Source organism: Chiloscyllium punctatum, chromosome 3, assembly GCF_047496795.1.
Source record: "Chiloscyllium punctatum isolate Juve2018m chromosome 3, sChiPun1.3, whole genome shotgun sequence".
Lineage (NCBI taxonomy): Eukaryota > Metazoa > Chordata > Chondrichthyes > Orectolobiformes > Hemiscylliidae > Chiloscyllium > Chiloscyllium punctatum.
In genome coordinates, this window is record NC_092741.1 from 21774714 (window position 1) to 21790498 (window position 15785).

General features: G+C 42.1%; 1 protein-coding gene across 3 annotated transcripts in view; it reads left to right on the forward strand.

The window, feature by feature from the left end:
• lin9 (lin-9 DREAM MuvB core complex component) overlaps positions 1-15785 on the forward strand; it is a 108007-nt gene that overhangs the window by 57057 nt on the left and 35165 nt on the right. For 2 of the 3 annotated variants that reach the window (XM_072550763.1, XM_072550765.1), the window contains exons 2-6: positions 2673-2705; positions 4948-5042; positions 12117-12224; positions 14770-14903; positions 15002-15127. In XM_072550763.1, coding sequence (XP_072406864.1) covers positions 2673-2705; positions 4948-5042; positions 12117-12224; positions 14770-14903; positions 15002-15127 — 496 coding nt within the window. Of the gene's footprint in view, positions 1-2672; positions 2706-4947; positions 5043-12116; positions 12225-14278; positions 14394-14769; positions 14904-15001; positions 15128-15785 lie in introns of those variants that run through there. The other variant, XM_072550764.1, reaches the window with a different exon arrangement.

The following is a 15785-nucleotide window of genomic DNA, read 5'->3' on the forward strand; positions in this document are numbered from 1 at the left end:
AAGAATCGGGAACACTTGTGTTCACCACTAAACGTGACGTTGTCTTCAGGCCAAAACATTGTTCTGCCTATCATACAAATGTGTAATGTGATATATAAATTTCAGTATCTCCTGATGTGCCCAAAACGTCAATTCTCCTGCTCCTCGGATGCTGCCTGACCTGCTGTGCTTTTCCAACACCACACTCTCTACTCTGATCTCTAGCATCTGCAGTCCTCACTTTCTCCTATTAAGATGCCCCATTAATATTAATATGTAATGTATAGCTGAAGAAAGACGCATTTTATCACAGCTTTTTGCACTCATCCGGACATTTCGCAAAAATAACAATTTAAGGGGAATACCAACACTTATATTGCATGAGAGGAGAAGAGCGATTGGTTGGCAAGTGGACACTGCTTAGGCTTTGCCATGGAGAATGCATCTGATTGACAGCTACTAGCCAGCTTTGTTTTAATTTTAAGCCAGTCAGGTTAATGCTAATTTTGCCTGGGCATTGGCACAAGTTTGCAGCAGTCTGACTGATCGTCCTAAATTGTCTGTTAGTGTAGTTTCATTCACTTTCTGCAATTTGCTGGAAAATCCTGAATCATACCTAGTGTTAAACACTGCTGTCTGCTTTGCAAACGTGAGCTGATTGTCACTAACTTGTTCCAAAGCGGTAAAGAGTTGTGCTGATTGATGCGATCGACCAGTCTTTGAGACATATAGCTTATATGCCTGGCATCTCCCAGACACTGAAATTCATATACCACATTACTCGTTTGTGTGATTGGCTTGAAGGCAGCATCTTGTTCGTGGTGAACGCAAGTCACCCTGCTACTGAAACAGCTAGTTTCACCTTTGCTGAAACCTTTGGTGCTCACCACTAGCAAGATGCTATCTTCATGCCAAAAAGACATTCTGCCAATCACGTGAATGAGTAACTTGGTATATCAGTTGCAGTGTTGGTGTGATGCAGGGTATAGAGGCTGTACATCTCAAAGGCTAGCAGATTGTATCAAATAGCATTTCATTTGGCTGTTCCCAACAAGCAAGGTACTGACCATACCCAACCAATCTGTACTGGCAAACCTCACAACAGTCTAACGTTTAGATGTGATTCTTCAATTTACTACTTAATCCAAAATGTGCAAGAGATTACGCTGACGGCATATTTATGAATCTCAGTGTGGCACTTGAGTATACTGGAAATTGCATTCACAGGGCCCTGTTGTTTTCAGACAGAAAGAACCTGTAAAATTACTGCATCTTTTTCAATTTCACAAAATTGGTGCCTGCTATTCTCTGAATTGTTTATCAGGGCAATGCTGTAACTAGTAAGAGTCAACCTGCCTGGTTCAAAATTTAGACAATGTCTGCTATTAACTGTCAATCAGTATTAAGGTGTATTCTCCTTGGCAGCGGCCCTAACAATCTGAGACCACTTACCAACCAATCAGAACTCTTCATTCATCCTGAATAAATGTTGATTTTTTTTTTTCCCCTTAAACTGGTATCCTTGCAAGTTGTCCTGATGGGTGCAAGGCAAAAAGCTTTGACAAAAATCCATTTTTTTCAGCAATACTCAAATTCTTGTGCAGCCAAACGACTGTATCTATAATGCTTGATCTCTCTGCAATTTCCTTGTAGATTTATTCATCTATGTTCTCCCCATTAGTTGTTGACTACATTAAGCGATAGAATTGCACACATCGTGTTTCTTAGCTGTGGCTCAATCTACATAACCTCTCCTCAAAAGAAAATTCCTCCACACCTCCAGCACGGTGGCTCAGTGGTTAGCACTGCTGCCTCACAGCACCAGGGGAGCCTTGTTCGATTCTGGCCTCGGGTGACTGTCTGTCTGTGCGGAGTTTGCACATTCTCCCCATGTCTGCATGGGTTTCCTCTGGGTGCTCTGGTTTCCTCCAGGTCAGGTAAATTGGCCATGCTAAATTGTCCATTGTGTTCGATGCACTAGTCAGAGGGAAATGGGTCTGGGTGGGTTAACCTCCAGAGGGTTGTTGTGGACTTGTTGGGCCGAAGGGCCTGTTTCCACACTGTAGGGGATCTAATCTAACCTTCTCCAATACTGCATTACTGTTGTTAACCTGAATACCCTGTAACTAAGAATATTTAACACCTATATTGCCTTTAAGATGGTGTTACCACCATGATATCATAATTCTATGTGGCAATCTGTACCTATAACTCACCAATCATACTTCCACGTGGATGCATGGAATAGAGTATCATTGCCTTCATCAGAATGGAAAACCAGTTAACGAGAAAGACCTCCGGGGTCTCCTGCATGGTTCTCTTGGAATTTCAGAGAAGTACGGATATATCAAAGTTGGAAAGTTTTGGGCATACTCTAGAAATGGGTTGAAGACAATAATTATTCCAGTTAACTGCAGTGAATACAAAGGTTTAGATGGGAAGTAGTTTAACAATTATTTGCAGTAACTAAAGCGATATTCATCAATTATTTGCTTAAGTTAATAGGACTGCTGACTAAGGTTTAATAGTGCTTGCTAAACTGGAGTGATGCTAAGGAGCTCAGAGAGCCATTGTGTGTCTGATTTTAATCCTCTATGAATTCAGTTCTGTCAATGAAAGGCTTTTCTTAATGTTTTGAAACGTTAGCCCATCTCCTGTGAACTAATTCAACTGTCAATCATTTCCACTTACAGGCTCTTCAGCAAAGGCTCTCGTGAGTTTGAAAGGTGAGCGATTTTATTTTGTATTTTTATCTCCCATATACTGCTTTCTTTCGCATGTCACCATCTTTTCTTACTGAGTCATCCATTAGCCTATTAAATAAGATTGCCACTGTGTTTCAGCAACCTAGAACCTGACAGAGTGCCCAGACTATTTCGCATCATACCCTTCCAGCCAATAGAGAAAATGTCTCATTGGAACCAATCTAGTCCAAACTATTGTTTCCTAGGCAAAAGGCCCAGTGTGGATTTTTTTTTTGATCAACCTGTCTAATGATTTGATGACCTACCTCTGGAGCCGGTGAGACCTGATCCTGGGCCTCCTGACGCAGAGGTAGGGAAACTACCAGTATATCACTCAGTTGACCTTTGTCTCAGGCTTCCTAAAAAAAACTAGCTTTTCTGTGAAATGTGTGCCATACAGCTGACTGACTGGCATTGTTAGCCTCTAGCTGATTTGTGAGCACTTGTTATTTCCATTATTCCGTGGACACAGTCCCAAGCGGAATCATTCAAAATAGCAACTCTTGCCTCTTGACATGGTGGCTCAGTGGTTAGCACTGCTGCCTCATAGCACCTGGGACCGAGGTTCAATTCCCCCTTTGGATGACTGTCTGTCTGTGTGGAGTTTGTGCATTCTCCCCGTGTTTGTGTGGGTTTACTCTAGGTGCTCTGGTTTCCTCCCACAGTCCAAAGATGTGCAGGTTAGGTGGATTAGGCATGTCAAATTGGCCCAGTAGTGTTCAGGGTGTGCAGGGGAGGTGAGTTAGTCATGGGAAATGCTGGGATGGGGTAGGGGATGTGTTTAATTCGGATTCCAGCACCCTGTAGTTTGTGAACTCACACTCGTTGCCCCTACCTCAGTACTCACAGCAATAAAACCAGCTCTCTTGTCCGTGCCAAACTCCTGAAGAAACCAGAGCTTAAAAATGTGTTGCTGGAAAAGCGCAGCAGGTCAGGCAGCATCAAAGGAGCAGGAGAATTGACGTTTCGGGCATAACCCCTTCTTCAGGAATGAGGAGGGTGTGCCAAGCAGGTGAAGAGAGGAGTCCCTTCAGCTAGCTGTTTTCAGTGGGCAGTTTAGAATCAACCACATTGCTGTGGGTCTGAACTCTCGGGTCAAACCAGGTAATAGTGTCAGACTTGCTTCCTAAATATTATGTTTTGAGATAAATTTGAGATTAGATGGCAATAAATAGAAAGAGGGTGGGAAAAATGTTAAAAAGAGATATTGCTAAAGCTATATAATTGTCTGGAATAATTCATTGGCATTATAGTCACCGTTGCTGTTCATTTTTAATGAGCTGAATTTGAATTCCTATGCTACCGTGATGGGTTTTGAGCGTGCCACTGTCAATCATTAGGCATGTCCTCCAAGTTACTAGAAAGGTAACACTCCCCAACCATACCCCAACAATCCTATCATTTCAGAAGTTTAACCTTGCTTCAATGTTCAGACTAGGTACTGCTTGAACTTTGCTCGCAATTTATGACTGTAATGGTCTGGCCTTCAAATAAACTCTGGCTCCTGTTCTCTTTGGGCAATTAGGAATTCCTACGTGCAGCATGGTAAATTAAGTTTTAACATGCATTCTAATGAAATTGTGAACTTATTGGGTGGCAAGCATAACACAAAATTGTAATGTAAATCCACAGTCGCTCAGTTATACTCTGACAAGGACAATGCCAGGTGTCAGCCTTCAGTCAAGGCTAAATATGACCTTTTAGTTTATTGTCAGGAATACCAAATAGGAAATCTTTATCTATACATATACAATATCACTATCTCTAGACTCCTGATGTCCACTTTTGTGTGTGTGCTTAACTCTTAAAATCACGTCACGAATGGTGCACAGCCTGGCCTGATTATAGGAAAGTTGAATGGCCTGGCATAAATACCTACCTGAATAATTAGTGTTTTGTGCTTCCGAATGTGGGCTGACTTGGGCATTTGAGGTGTATTTTACATTCAGGTAAGTGGTGTAGTATGAGTGGGAGCTTGCAACGGTCGCTGTTGGCGGCACTGGGAGGTCAGGTATTAAGAGAATCATTCAAAGTCAAAGCATTGGCAGAAAAAGGCAAACATTTCTGTGGCTAGCTTCACCAAACTGCTAAGTGAACCCAGAGCTAGTGTTGTCTCCCCACTCTCTCTCTGAGTACAACTTTTGACCATATGTATTCGCCCGCCAGGCATCAGCAAGAAAGGGTGAAGGTAGTTTCTGAGACCCAGTGTCTTTGTTTCCAACAGAAGGAAGCCTGTCCAGTACATGGAATGAGAAATACATTGCATTATCCAAGACTCCTCCATGGAAGGGAAGAAACGCCTGCTCTCTTGTTCAGACAGTAAGGCACTTTATTCTATTTGTCATCTTTGAAACCGTTTTTAATGCTTGATGAAAGGGAATGCATTCTCTTCTCTCTGCTAAACATCGCTTTGAAAAGAAATGGTGTGTCTGATGATATAACTGGCCAGTTTGATCACAACAAATGTGGACAACTTTTGTACTGTTTTGTTCTTGAGCAGGACAGCTGACTTGTGAAGGAAAAGTGCTTCAGGTCTACAGTAATTGGATTGGTCTGAAGCAATCTGACCATTCTACTCCCAGTTCTACATGTAGCTTGATTCCCTGCTTGACCCTACAAAACACTAACATTTCATTTGATAGAGCATCTTCAATGGAGTAAACTGTCATTCATAAAAGTATAATAATAAAGAACTAACCCGGAGCAAAAGAAAATTAGAACAATTGTCAAACGCGTGGTGCAAGAGGGATACCTTTTAAGCAGCATTTTTAGGGAGAAAAGCCAGAGGGAGAGTGTGCTGAAGGTTCAGATATTGTTATTACTATTTGAAAACTCAGGTTTGAAGTTGAAGAACTATGTATTGCATTAGTTTGTTATGTATCTCTATATTGTATGAGTTAAGGGAAGGATGTTTTTGCTTCATTTGAGTTCTGAGTGGTGCATCATTGTTGGCAATGTGTTTACATGCACTTAAATAAGGCTTTAAGAAGTCCTTAAGGAGAATAGTTCAGTTCTTTAGAAAACAGTGTAGAAGAGAGAAAACAAGGGATTACTGCTTAGCACTAAGGTGTATTATGACACCGGGAGACTGAGACACAAAAGTTGTTTAGGAAAGACAGAAGCAACTAGGAGGTCAGTAAATATACCGGTTTCTTTCGGAGAAGCAGGTCATTCAGAGTGACAAGGTCTGTAAAAGCAACACTTCAGTTTAGTAGTCTCCAAAACAATCAATGCAAAAGAAATTAAGTTCTGAGTGGGTGAAGGAGAGAAGCTCCAGAAGCAAGATATGGAAGTGGAGTTGAAGGAGCCAATGTTAAGAAATAAGTGAGCTGTGTTAATAGTTTGTTTAAGTGTCTCAGGAGGAGACATTGACTAAAGGAAATTGAGTAAATGCAGAAATGCGCCAAAAATAAAACAATTACGGCTATGTCAAATGAACAAGGGTTTTTTTAAAAGTGGAGACAGTCACATTTCACTGAAGTTTGAATATCTGTAAGATTCTTGACAGTAAAAGGGTTGAATTTTTATTTCTGATATTTGTAATAAGTGTCATTTATACAGTGTAAAATATATTTTATTACTTTTTTGAGTGAAATGAATTTTTTTTTTGTTAAAAGTACTTTGGAAATCTGTGGCAATTATGTTCAGTGACTGACCACAGTAAACAAATAGCAAAAATAAAACTAATGAAACGAAGCAGAAAGGTTGTGAATTTCTCGAGTGTGCTTGGGACAGTTTCCTGCAGTAATATGCCTTGGATGTGACAAGGGGACAAGCAATATCAGATGTAGTAATGAGCAATGAACCTGATTTAATTAATGACCTAGTTGTTCATGAGCATCTATTAAATAGTGATCATAGCATCAGGTTTCATGTAGCTGATGTAAGAGATGAACTAACTTCAGATACTAGAATTTTGGGCTTTAGTAAGGCAGACTTTAATGGGATAAGACAGAGACTCCACAGTAGACTGGAAAGCTCTGTTAATAGTATAGCAACTGAGGAACAGCAATGATATTTGAATCTATTTACAAACTGTTTGTACCCATGAGAAGGGAAAGCTTCCCCTCACAACAAAATAGCTGTGGACATGTAAGGGGATAAGGGACAGCATAAATTTTAAAAAGGGCAAAGAACAGTACAGATCTCACAGAATAGGATGAATACAAAGACCAAACAGTGGTCTCACAGTAGCTTATAAGACCAGCTAAGAAGGCTTATGAACGGAAACTTGCAAGGGACAGAAAAGACAATAAGAAGAGATTTAATAGTTATGTAAAGGGAAAGCGATTAGTTAAGAGCATTATTGGCCCACTGAAGACTGAGAGTGGGGATATTGTCATGGACCATGGGGAAATGGCAGATATGCTCATCGATTAGTTTGCTTCAGTATTCACAACAGCAATGGAGGATAGCTGATGGGAAATCCGAAAAAAAATCAGAGGATTAGGGACAGAGTCAAAATAGAATTAGTTGAAGTAAATCATCAATAACAGGGAACTTAATGGAGCTGAAGTGTGACAAATCCACAGGAACTGATGGTTTCCATCCACGGCTGTTTAAAGGAGGTAGGTGAGCACGTTGCCGCTGCTCCTAATCATACTCTTTCAGAGTTCCCTGGATTCGGGCAGTGTACCTCTGGTTTGGAAATTTACTCTCATGTCACTTTTAAGAAGGGTGACAGAGGGAAACCAGGGAATTACACATCAGTTAGCTCAACACCTGTGATGGGGAAATTGTCAGAGTTAATAATTAGGGGAGGCTAGGTTCATCAGCTCAAAATTTCAGTTAATCAGGGAAAGTCAGTGTGGAGCCATGAACAGGAGGTCATACCTGATAAACATCATAGAGTTTTTTGAAGAGGTAATATAGGTGGTAGACAGAGGTAAGTTGATAGATGTTGTTCATGTAGACTTTCAGAAGGTATATGATAAAGTCCTGTACAAGCTGAGTGAAAACCTACAGGTTTGAGGGTAAATCATTGATGTGTAGGAAATGGTTTGAGTGGCAGGAAATAGAGATTTGGAATAATAAGTAGGTATTCAAATTGGCAGGATATGGTTAGTAGTATCCAGCGGGGATTTGTGTTGGGGCCTCAATTATTCACAATAATGATTTGGATAATGGCATAAAATGTCAAATATCCAAATTTGCTGATGGCACAGAATCGGTCAGCATTGTAGACAGTGTTGACGACAGGATAGAATTACAAAAGGGTATTGTTAGCTTAAGGTGAATTAGCAGAAAGCTGTGGCAGATGGATTTTAATATAAGGAAGTGTAAGGTTATCCATTTCGGATGGGAGAGGATAGATCAGGGTATTTTTTTAGAACCAAGTTAAATATAGTGCATGTCCAATGGAATTTGGGGAATCAGGTGCCTCCCTCTTTAAAATCCCACGAGCAAGGTGCAGAAAATCATCCAAAAGGCTAATGTACACTGGCCTTCGTACGTAAATGGCTGGATTATAGGGATGCAGACATTACGCTGCAATTATACAAAACCCTCGTTAGACCCCACTTGGAGTATTGTGAGCAGCACTGGGCACCACATTTTCAGAAAGATATTTTGTCTGGTGACAATTCAATGCAGGTTTGTTGATACCTGGACTTCAGGGGTTAAATTATGAGGAAAGATTTGACTTCTGTTGTTTAGAATTTAGAAGCTTAAGGGTGATCTGATCAAGGTTTTCAGGGCATTAATAGGGAAAGGCAGGATAGATAGGTAAACTATTTTCGCTTGTTGAACATTCTACAATCAGAGGGCAATAGTGAAGAATTGAAGCGGCCATTCAAGAGAGATGTTAGAAAGCACGCAAAGATCCACGGGGGTTTGGAAATCTCTTCCTCAATCGGCAGCCAATGCTAATTCAATTGTTAAGTTTATACCTGAGAGAACCAAATTTTTATTAAGCAAGGGATGTTAGCCCAAATTGGACATATGGAGTTCGGTGACAGATTAGCCATGATCTTATGGAATGGTATGACAGGCTTGAGGGACTAAATGGCCTACACCCATTCCTATGGGACTTAACCATGGGATCTGACTTGGTCTAGTATTACTGTCAGCTGGGATCATAGAGAAATCTAGATAAGGCCTAACTACCGCTGATGGGACAGGGTGCACAAGTGACCCATCTTGGTGGATGACTGGGAAATCTGGGAATTGTAAGGCTGATAGGATTTCAGCAATGGGCAGGGGAGAATATAGAACATTGGGATGAAAACTTTGTATGTCAATGAACACTGTGGTGATGAGTGGAAAAAGATCTTGTGCAAAACAATGCATGCAGTGACACTGTAGATTTCTGAGCAGTAATGCAACATGGTGGGTGGCACGGTGGCACAGTGGTTAGCACTGCTGCCTCACAGCGCCAGAGACCCAGGTTCAATTCCAGCCTCAGGAGACTGACTGTGTGGAGTTTGCACATTCTCCCTGTGTCTGCGTGGGTTCCCTACTGGTGCTCCGGTTTCCACCCACAGTCCAAAGATGTGCAGGTTAGGTGAATTGGCCATGCTAAATTGCCCGTAGTGTTAGGTGAAGGAGTAAATGTAGGGGGATGGGTTTGGTTGGGTTGCGCTTTGGCGGGTCTGTGTGGACTTGTTGGACCAAAGGGCCGGTTTCCACACTGTAAGTAATCTAATCTAATCTAAACTAATGAATCCCCTGCCATAGCAGAAACATACCAAGTGTTGACAGCAAACCTCTGACCAGATTGTGTCAATAAAATTATTGGACAGTTTGTTTCCTTCCACTCAGAACATGAAAATGTCCACTCTCCATCCATTTGACCCATTGTCTAAATGTGTGACATTGAGTAGTCCACCCAGAAAACAGGTCACCCATAGTGGACTTAACACCCAGTGACATTTATATAAGTAGTTGTGTTTAGATTCAGTCGAATCGGGTGAACAGAGAAGTTGGGAGTAAAACATTTTTTAAGTGTTTCTAAGCACAGCCTTAATTTGCTATTTCATCCACAATTACTAAAATGGTATGGTATTTTGGGTAATATCTAAAGATTCTTAGCGCTTGTATTCCTTAATGTAGGTCACGTTCATAAATGGTGGCTCTGTGCATTTGCTTTTAAAGTATTGACTCTAGATACCTGATGCCACTTAGTGTGAAATTTAATGACATACTTGTCTCATTTTCTCTTCATAATGGATATTGTGGCCTGAATTATTTCTGTAATTCCATTCCCACACCAGTAAATCTCCTTTGGTGCTGTTTCTGCTGAGTCAGAAGGTCCACTGTTTAATGGCAATAAGTAAATAGTTTGGAAGGCAGGCCAAGTACAGACACTGACACAAACTAGTTAGGTTGAATGGCCTGTTTCTATATTGTAAATTCTGTGTAACAAAGGTGACAGAAGAAAAACCAGAAAGTAAGTGAAGAACTTTCAGAGCATGAACATTTTACACTTTAATACAATAGGATAGTTCTGACTGTCTCACTTTGCTATTGAAACAAAACTATTTTTTTTTCAAAAACGGAGGCAGAATGTTGTCCATTTCACACTGGTTTCTGCCCTGGGCACTCAAATACACAATTTATCTGACCTTTTTTCCCAGCTGACCTTCATATATTTTTGCAAGAGGCCTGGCAATATTATTGATCAGTATCCTGAAAGGTGAGCTTAGCAGCAAAACATCGCAGCCACGCTAAAGAATCTCTCATATTAACAACGGAGATTATGTCACCAGACTATTTGTGCCAGGGCTGATTTCAAATCTGCAGTTCTGGAGTTCCTCAGAGACTTCACCCGTGTGGACGGGCTTCTTCTGAGTTGTGAGTGATAGTACTGCATTTACTCCACTGTCAGAGCAGGGAGAGAGATACCAGACATTTATTGACACAGTCTGTCACTGAAGTTCAAGGTAAACTCAGTATATTCTTTCAGCTTCCTCCCTCAAATTTACAGCATTTAAAGCCTAAGTTCATTGGCAGAGCAAGCTTTTATTTAAACCCTGACCTGCTGGTAGTTCTCTTGCTGTAAACTTATCCATATTGAGTTTCCAGTTTGGACTCTTGCTTTCCTATTGTGAATGGGCTGGCTGGATCTTCTGAGGATGCCTTTATTCTACTATTTGGTCTGTGTTTGGGCTGTTTTATCACTTGTTATTAAATGGTCAAAAGTGCATTCAATGCTCAGGAGTAATTATATGGATTTGCAGAGCCAAGAGGTACAAGCCAACATCCATCCACATCATGTCTCGAGCCTCTCCCAACCATATCGCTCCCATTTACTACTAGGAGCAATATCTAGGGCCCTCTGTGCCCACGATGAGCTAGGGGCAGCACTGGGGTCCATGAGTACTGTCCCTGTTTGTGCTGCATCCCACCAACCCAGAGAGGCCATGTCTGAATGTCCCACAGTCCATGTGATCCCAGGTTTGTACCAATGCAAATGTGGAGAAGAAGAGTATTGGCACCACATTGACCCACTCCTCCCACCCCACAGTACAGCCTTTTTTACCTGCTGTCTATTCCCATGTATTCCAGGCTGGTTGAATAAACTCTTGTCACTAGCTGTTGTAACGATTTATGAGCTAAATGAGTCCTGCTGTTAAACCACAGCTGAGTGCATTTCCCTTTGAGAACCAGGCAGCTCCCAGGTCAGATCCTCTGTCTATTCCAGAGTAGTTGGTGAAAATGGCTCTGAGAACTTTCTATTTGAAATTGAGGATCAACTTTGACTCCTGCCCCAGATCCCTGTCCAGAAGAGTGTGTGTGTATAAACGCAAGGTTATGGAAATGATCAGCTCTGCCTGTGAGGCCCTCTCAGTCAAATGCCAGGTCTGTACTATTGTTTTCATCTCCGCTCAGCATTGGAAATGGCCGTAAAGATAAAATGCTGGAAGGTATAGAAAACATAGCCAATGAGGATGTTGTCACTTTGATTCAGCAGCAAGTGGCTTAGAGTCATACAGCATGGAAACAGACCCATCAGTCCAACCAGTCCATGCTGACCAAGTTTCCCAAACTAGAACTAGTTCTGCTTTGCCTGCAATTAACCCATATCCCTCTAAACCTTTTCTAGTTGATGTACCTGTCCAAATGTCATTTAAATGTTGTAACTGTACCAGCAGTTACCACTTCCTCTGGCAGTTTATTCCACATACGAACCACCCTCTGTGAAAACGCTGCCTCTCAGGTCTCTTGTAAACCTTTCTCCTCTCACCTTTGAAAATGTCCCCTAGCTTTGAGCTCCCCCCATCTTGGGGAAAAGACCATTATTATTCACCACTAAATTGGTGAGGTTCCTTAGATCTTATATATTATTACAGAGTAACATGTACTTGTGATGTTAGGACAATCCCAGTAATTGATAGAAATCTCTCTCCTTGTGTCTGTGGATCTGACTTTTGGTGCAATGTTGTATTCATTCAGCCAACAAGAAGCATGAAAAGGAGATGCCTGTTGAGTGAAGAGGAGGAGAGGCAGCTGCAGAGCACCAAGTCTCCCAAAAGGAATCCGAGAGTTGCCATGCAACCTCAGGTATGACCTTCATAAGTGTGGAAAAAATGTTTTCTGACCCATTTCCTGCACTTCAGCCCCCCCCACCCCCCACCCTCTGCCACAGCAACGATAGGGACCCTCTTGTCCTCATCCACCATCCACCGACATCCACATCCAGACTATCATTAGCTGCTGAATCTGTCACATTCAGCAAGCTGTCACCACCAGATGCACATTCCCCTCCCATCCCCTCCCTTGTCAGCTTTACACGAGGTCCGTTCCCATTCCAGGACGCCCTGGTCCACTCCTCCTTCACGACCAACAGCCCCATGACACCTTCCCCTGCAACTACAGAAGGTGTAATACCTCCCGTTTATTTCCTTTCTCCTCAGTATCCAAGGGCCCAAACACACTGTCCAGGTAAGGCAATGCTTTACCTGCACTTCACTCAATCTAGTTTACTGTACTCACTGTTTACAATGTGGTCTCCTCCACATTGGGGAATTGAAGCGTGAATTGGGCGCCCGCTTTACAGAACGCCTCCATTCTGTCTGCAAAAATGACCCTGAGCTTCCAGTTGCCTGTCACTTCAACACCCCACCCTGTTGTCTGGTCAGCACCTGTCTCAGGCTAGCTGCAGTGCTGTAGCAAGGCTAAGCGCAAGCTGGAAGAACAGAAGCTCAGTTTTGGGGCTTGGGAACTATACAACCTCTGGACTCGATATCAAGTTCCCTAATGTTAGGGCTTGATCCACCTTCTCCAAGACCTTACCTCAACCCCCACACACCAGGGCTTGTTATCAGATGATCCGCTATTACACACAACCCATTGATAGCTGCTAATAGTCCCCATCGTTAACTATTCATTTTCCTAAGCTGATGGTTATCCACTCCTTTATCTGTCTGACTGTTCTTCTCTTTTTTTGGCTCTATTTTCACCCATCGTTTACTCTCTACCCCCTTTCCCCCACCTTTATCTTCTGCATGAAAAAAAAAGCTTGTTCCTAGTTACTATCCATTCTGAGGAAGGGTCACTGGACCCAAAACATTAACTCTGATTTCTCACCACAGATGCTGCTGGACCTGCTGAGCTTTTCCAACAATTTTTGTTTTTGTTTCTGATTTCCAGCATCTGCAATTCTTTCATTTTTTTAATGTTTTATGGTTGGCTGGTGTGAAGAGCTTTGTTAGAAAAGTTCACAGGATAAAAGTTTGTCTGCAGTGTGTTTGATCTCTGACTAAAAGTTAGGCTTGCGAGCAGCTGTAACATCGGCCAGAGCAGCCTGATGGTCCATGTTAAGCCTCCAGCAACTCACTTTATTCTCTGTTGGGGAAGTCTCTCCGGCCTACTTTGCACTTATGAAAACCACTCCAACCAGACAAAATGAGAATAACTCCAAAATCATATGAGGTAGAACCAAGGATGTTGTTCCTAAGCCAAATGTAAAGTGCTGGTTGTAACAGATTGAGTGCTGTCTTGTTCTCACTGAATCATGTCGATAAATATTTCTGGGAGGAGCTTGTAAATGACCTCACACCAACAAATGTCAAAGACACCTGGTGCTTTCAGTCTTCAAAGGGGGTGACTGAGCAGAGAATTTGCTTCAGTATATAACATGACCAAATAGAGCAGTAAATTGAATTATGATAACAGGACCTGGCTTAAAATGGCAAGCCTAGGCTTAGCACTGGGAGAATTTGGAGTGTACTGTGATCTTGAAATGAATTTTCTAAAACAGTAGTGGGGCAAAAAGACTGAACTTACTCAACAAACACCTGGATTGTTATTGGGAGACGAGAAGATTTCTTCCCAGATAGTTGACTGCAGTTACCTGTGATGTCCTCTTTGCTGCTGTTTACCTTAAGGAACCAGCTGTATTACATAGGGATGAAGCCCAGAACCCTGAAACTCTATTATACAGTAACACACTAGTTTTACTCTGAAGGTTGTATTTTTATTCCTGAAGATAATTGTGAGCAAGTTACTGAAATACTTATTCTCCTCATGTCTGAGGAAGTTGATGCTAAATAGTGACATTTGTCTTTCAGTACAGGACTGAGTGTTAACCTCAAACACTCTAGATCAGGGTTGGCCTTGGCCCTGGCCCTGGAAATGCTCCTGACCTGGCTCAGACTGGAATTGGTCCTGGAACTTCTCCTGGCCCAAGATTTAGATGCAATCTAAAACTGCTGATTTCTGCTTCAACAGGTAGCAGCTCTTTCAACAACACAGTGATGTTTTTCAGTTTCTCCCTACACCAGTCAGCCGAAAGCTTCTGACCTTGCCACACTTTGGTCTTCTGGGTTTTTGATTCTTGCCTATTAGAAATGGAGCCAAGGCTGTCCAAACATATTCCTCACGGTGTTTGTAAAGTCAAAAGGTTTTCGCTCTATTACTGTGGGTTGGCTTTGACACACGTGTAACAAGTCAGTGTAAGCAAAACCCCTCCCCCCAAAATAATGTCTGGAATTTTGCTGTTTCCTCTTCAAAACTTAAAACATTCAAATTCAGTCTTTTTAAACATCATTTTGTTTTTTAAATATGCATATCTTTTCTACTTTCAATAAACTTGATCTCTTGTCAGAAATATTCTGCAACCATGGCAACGCCTGATAAGAAGGTCGCCCAGAAGATTGGTTTGCGTCTGAGGAACTTGCTGAAACTTCCCAAGGCCCACAAGTGGTGTATCTACGAGTGGTTTTACTCAAATATCGATAAGTATGCTTCACCTGACTTTCCTGATATTTAATTCCGCAAAGTTGTGCATTTCTTTCTCTATCCCTTGTGTGCAGGTTCTAATCCATTATGTTTCTTAGGCCACTTTTTGAGGGCGATAATGATTTCTGCGTGTGCCTGAAAGAGTCCTTCCCAAACCTAAAAACTAGGAAACTGACCAGAGTCGAGTGGGGCAAAATCCGGAGGCTAATGGGAAAACCCCGACGGTAAGTGTAGCGAGGAGAGTGATAACACAAGCACGCAGCTTCAGAACTCAAGACCCAAGTCCATCTCAGAAGTCTCACAGCACCAGCTAATAGTCCAACAGGTTTATTTGGAATCACAAGCCCCAAGCAGACCTCCAAAAGCTTGCGATTTCACATAAACCTGTTGGACTATAACCTGGTGTCATGAGACTTTTGACTTTGTCCACCCCAGTCCAACACCAGCACCTCCACATCAAATGCATTTCGTCATGGTCCCATTGTGAATTTATCTCTGGGCAGCTGCCTAAGTCATAGTCATAGAGTCATAGAGATGTACAGCATGGAAACAGACCCTTCGGTCCAACCCGTCCATGCCGACCAGATATCCCAACCCAATCTAGTCCCACCTGCCAGCACCCGGCCCATATCCCTCCAAACCCTTCCTATTCATATACCCATCCAAATGCCTCTTAAATGTTGCAATTGTACCAGCCTCCACCACATCCTCTGGCAACTAATTCCATACACGTACCACCCTCTGTGAGAAAGTTGCCCCTTAGGTCTCTTTTATATCTTTCCCCTCTCACCCTAAACATATACTCTCTAGTTCTGGACTCCCGACCCCAGGGAAAAGACCCTGCCTATCCATGCCCCTCATAATTTTATAAACCTCTATAAG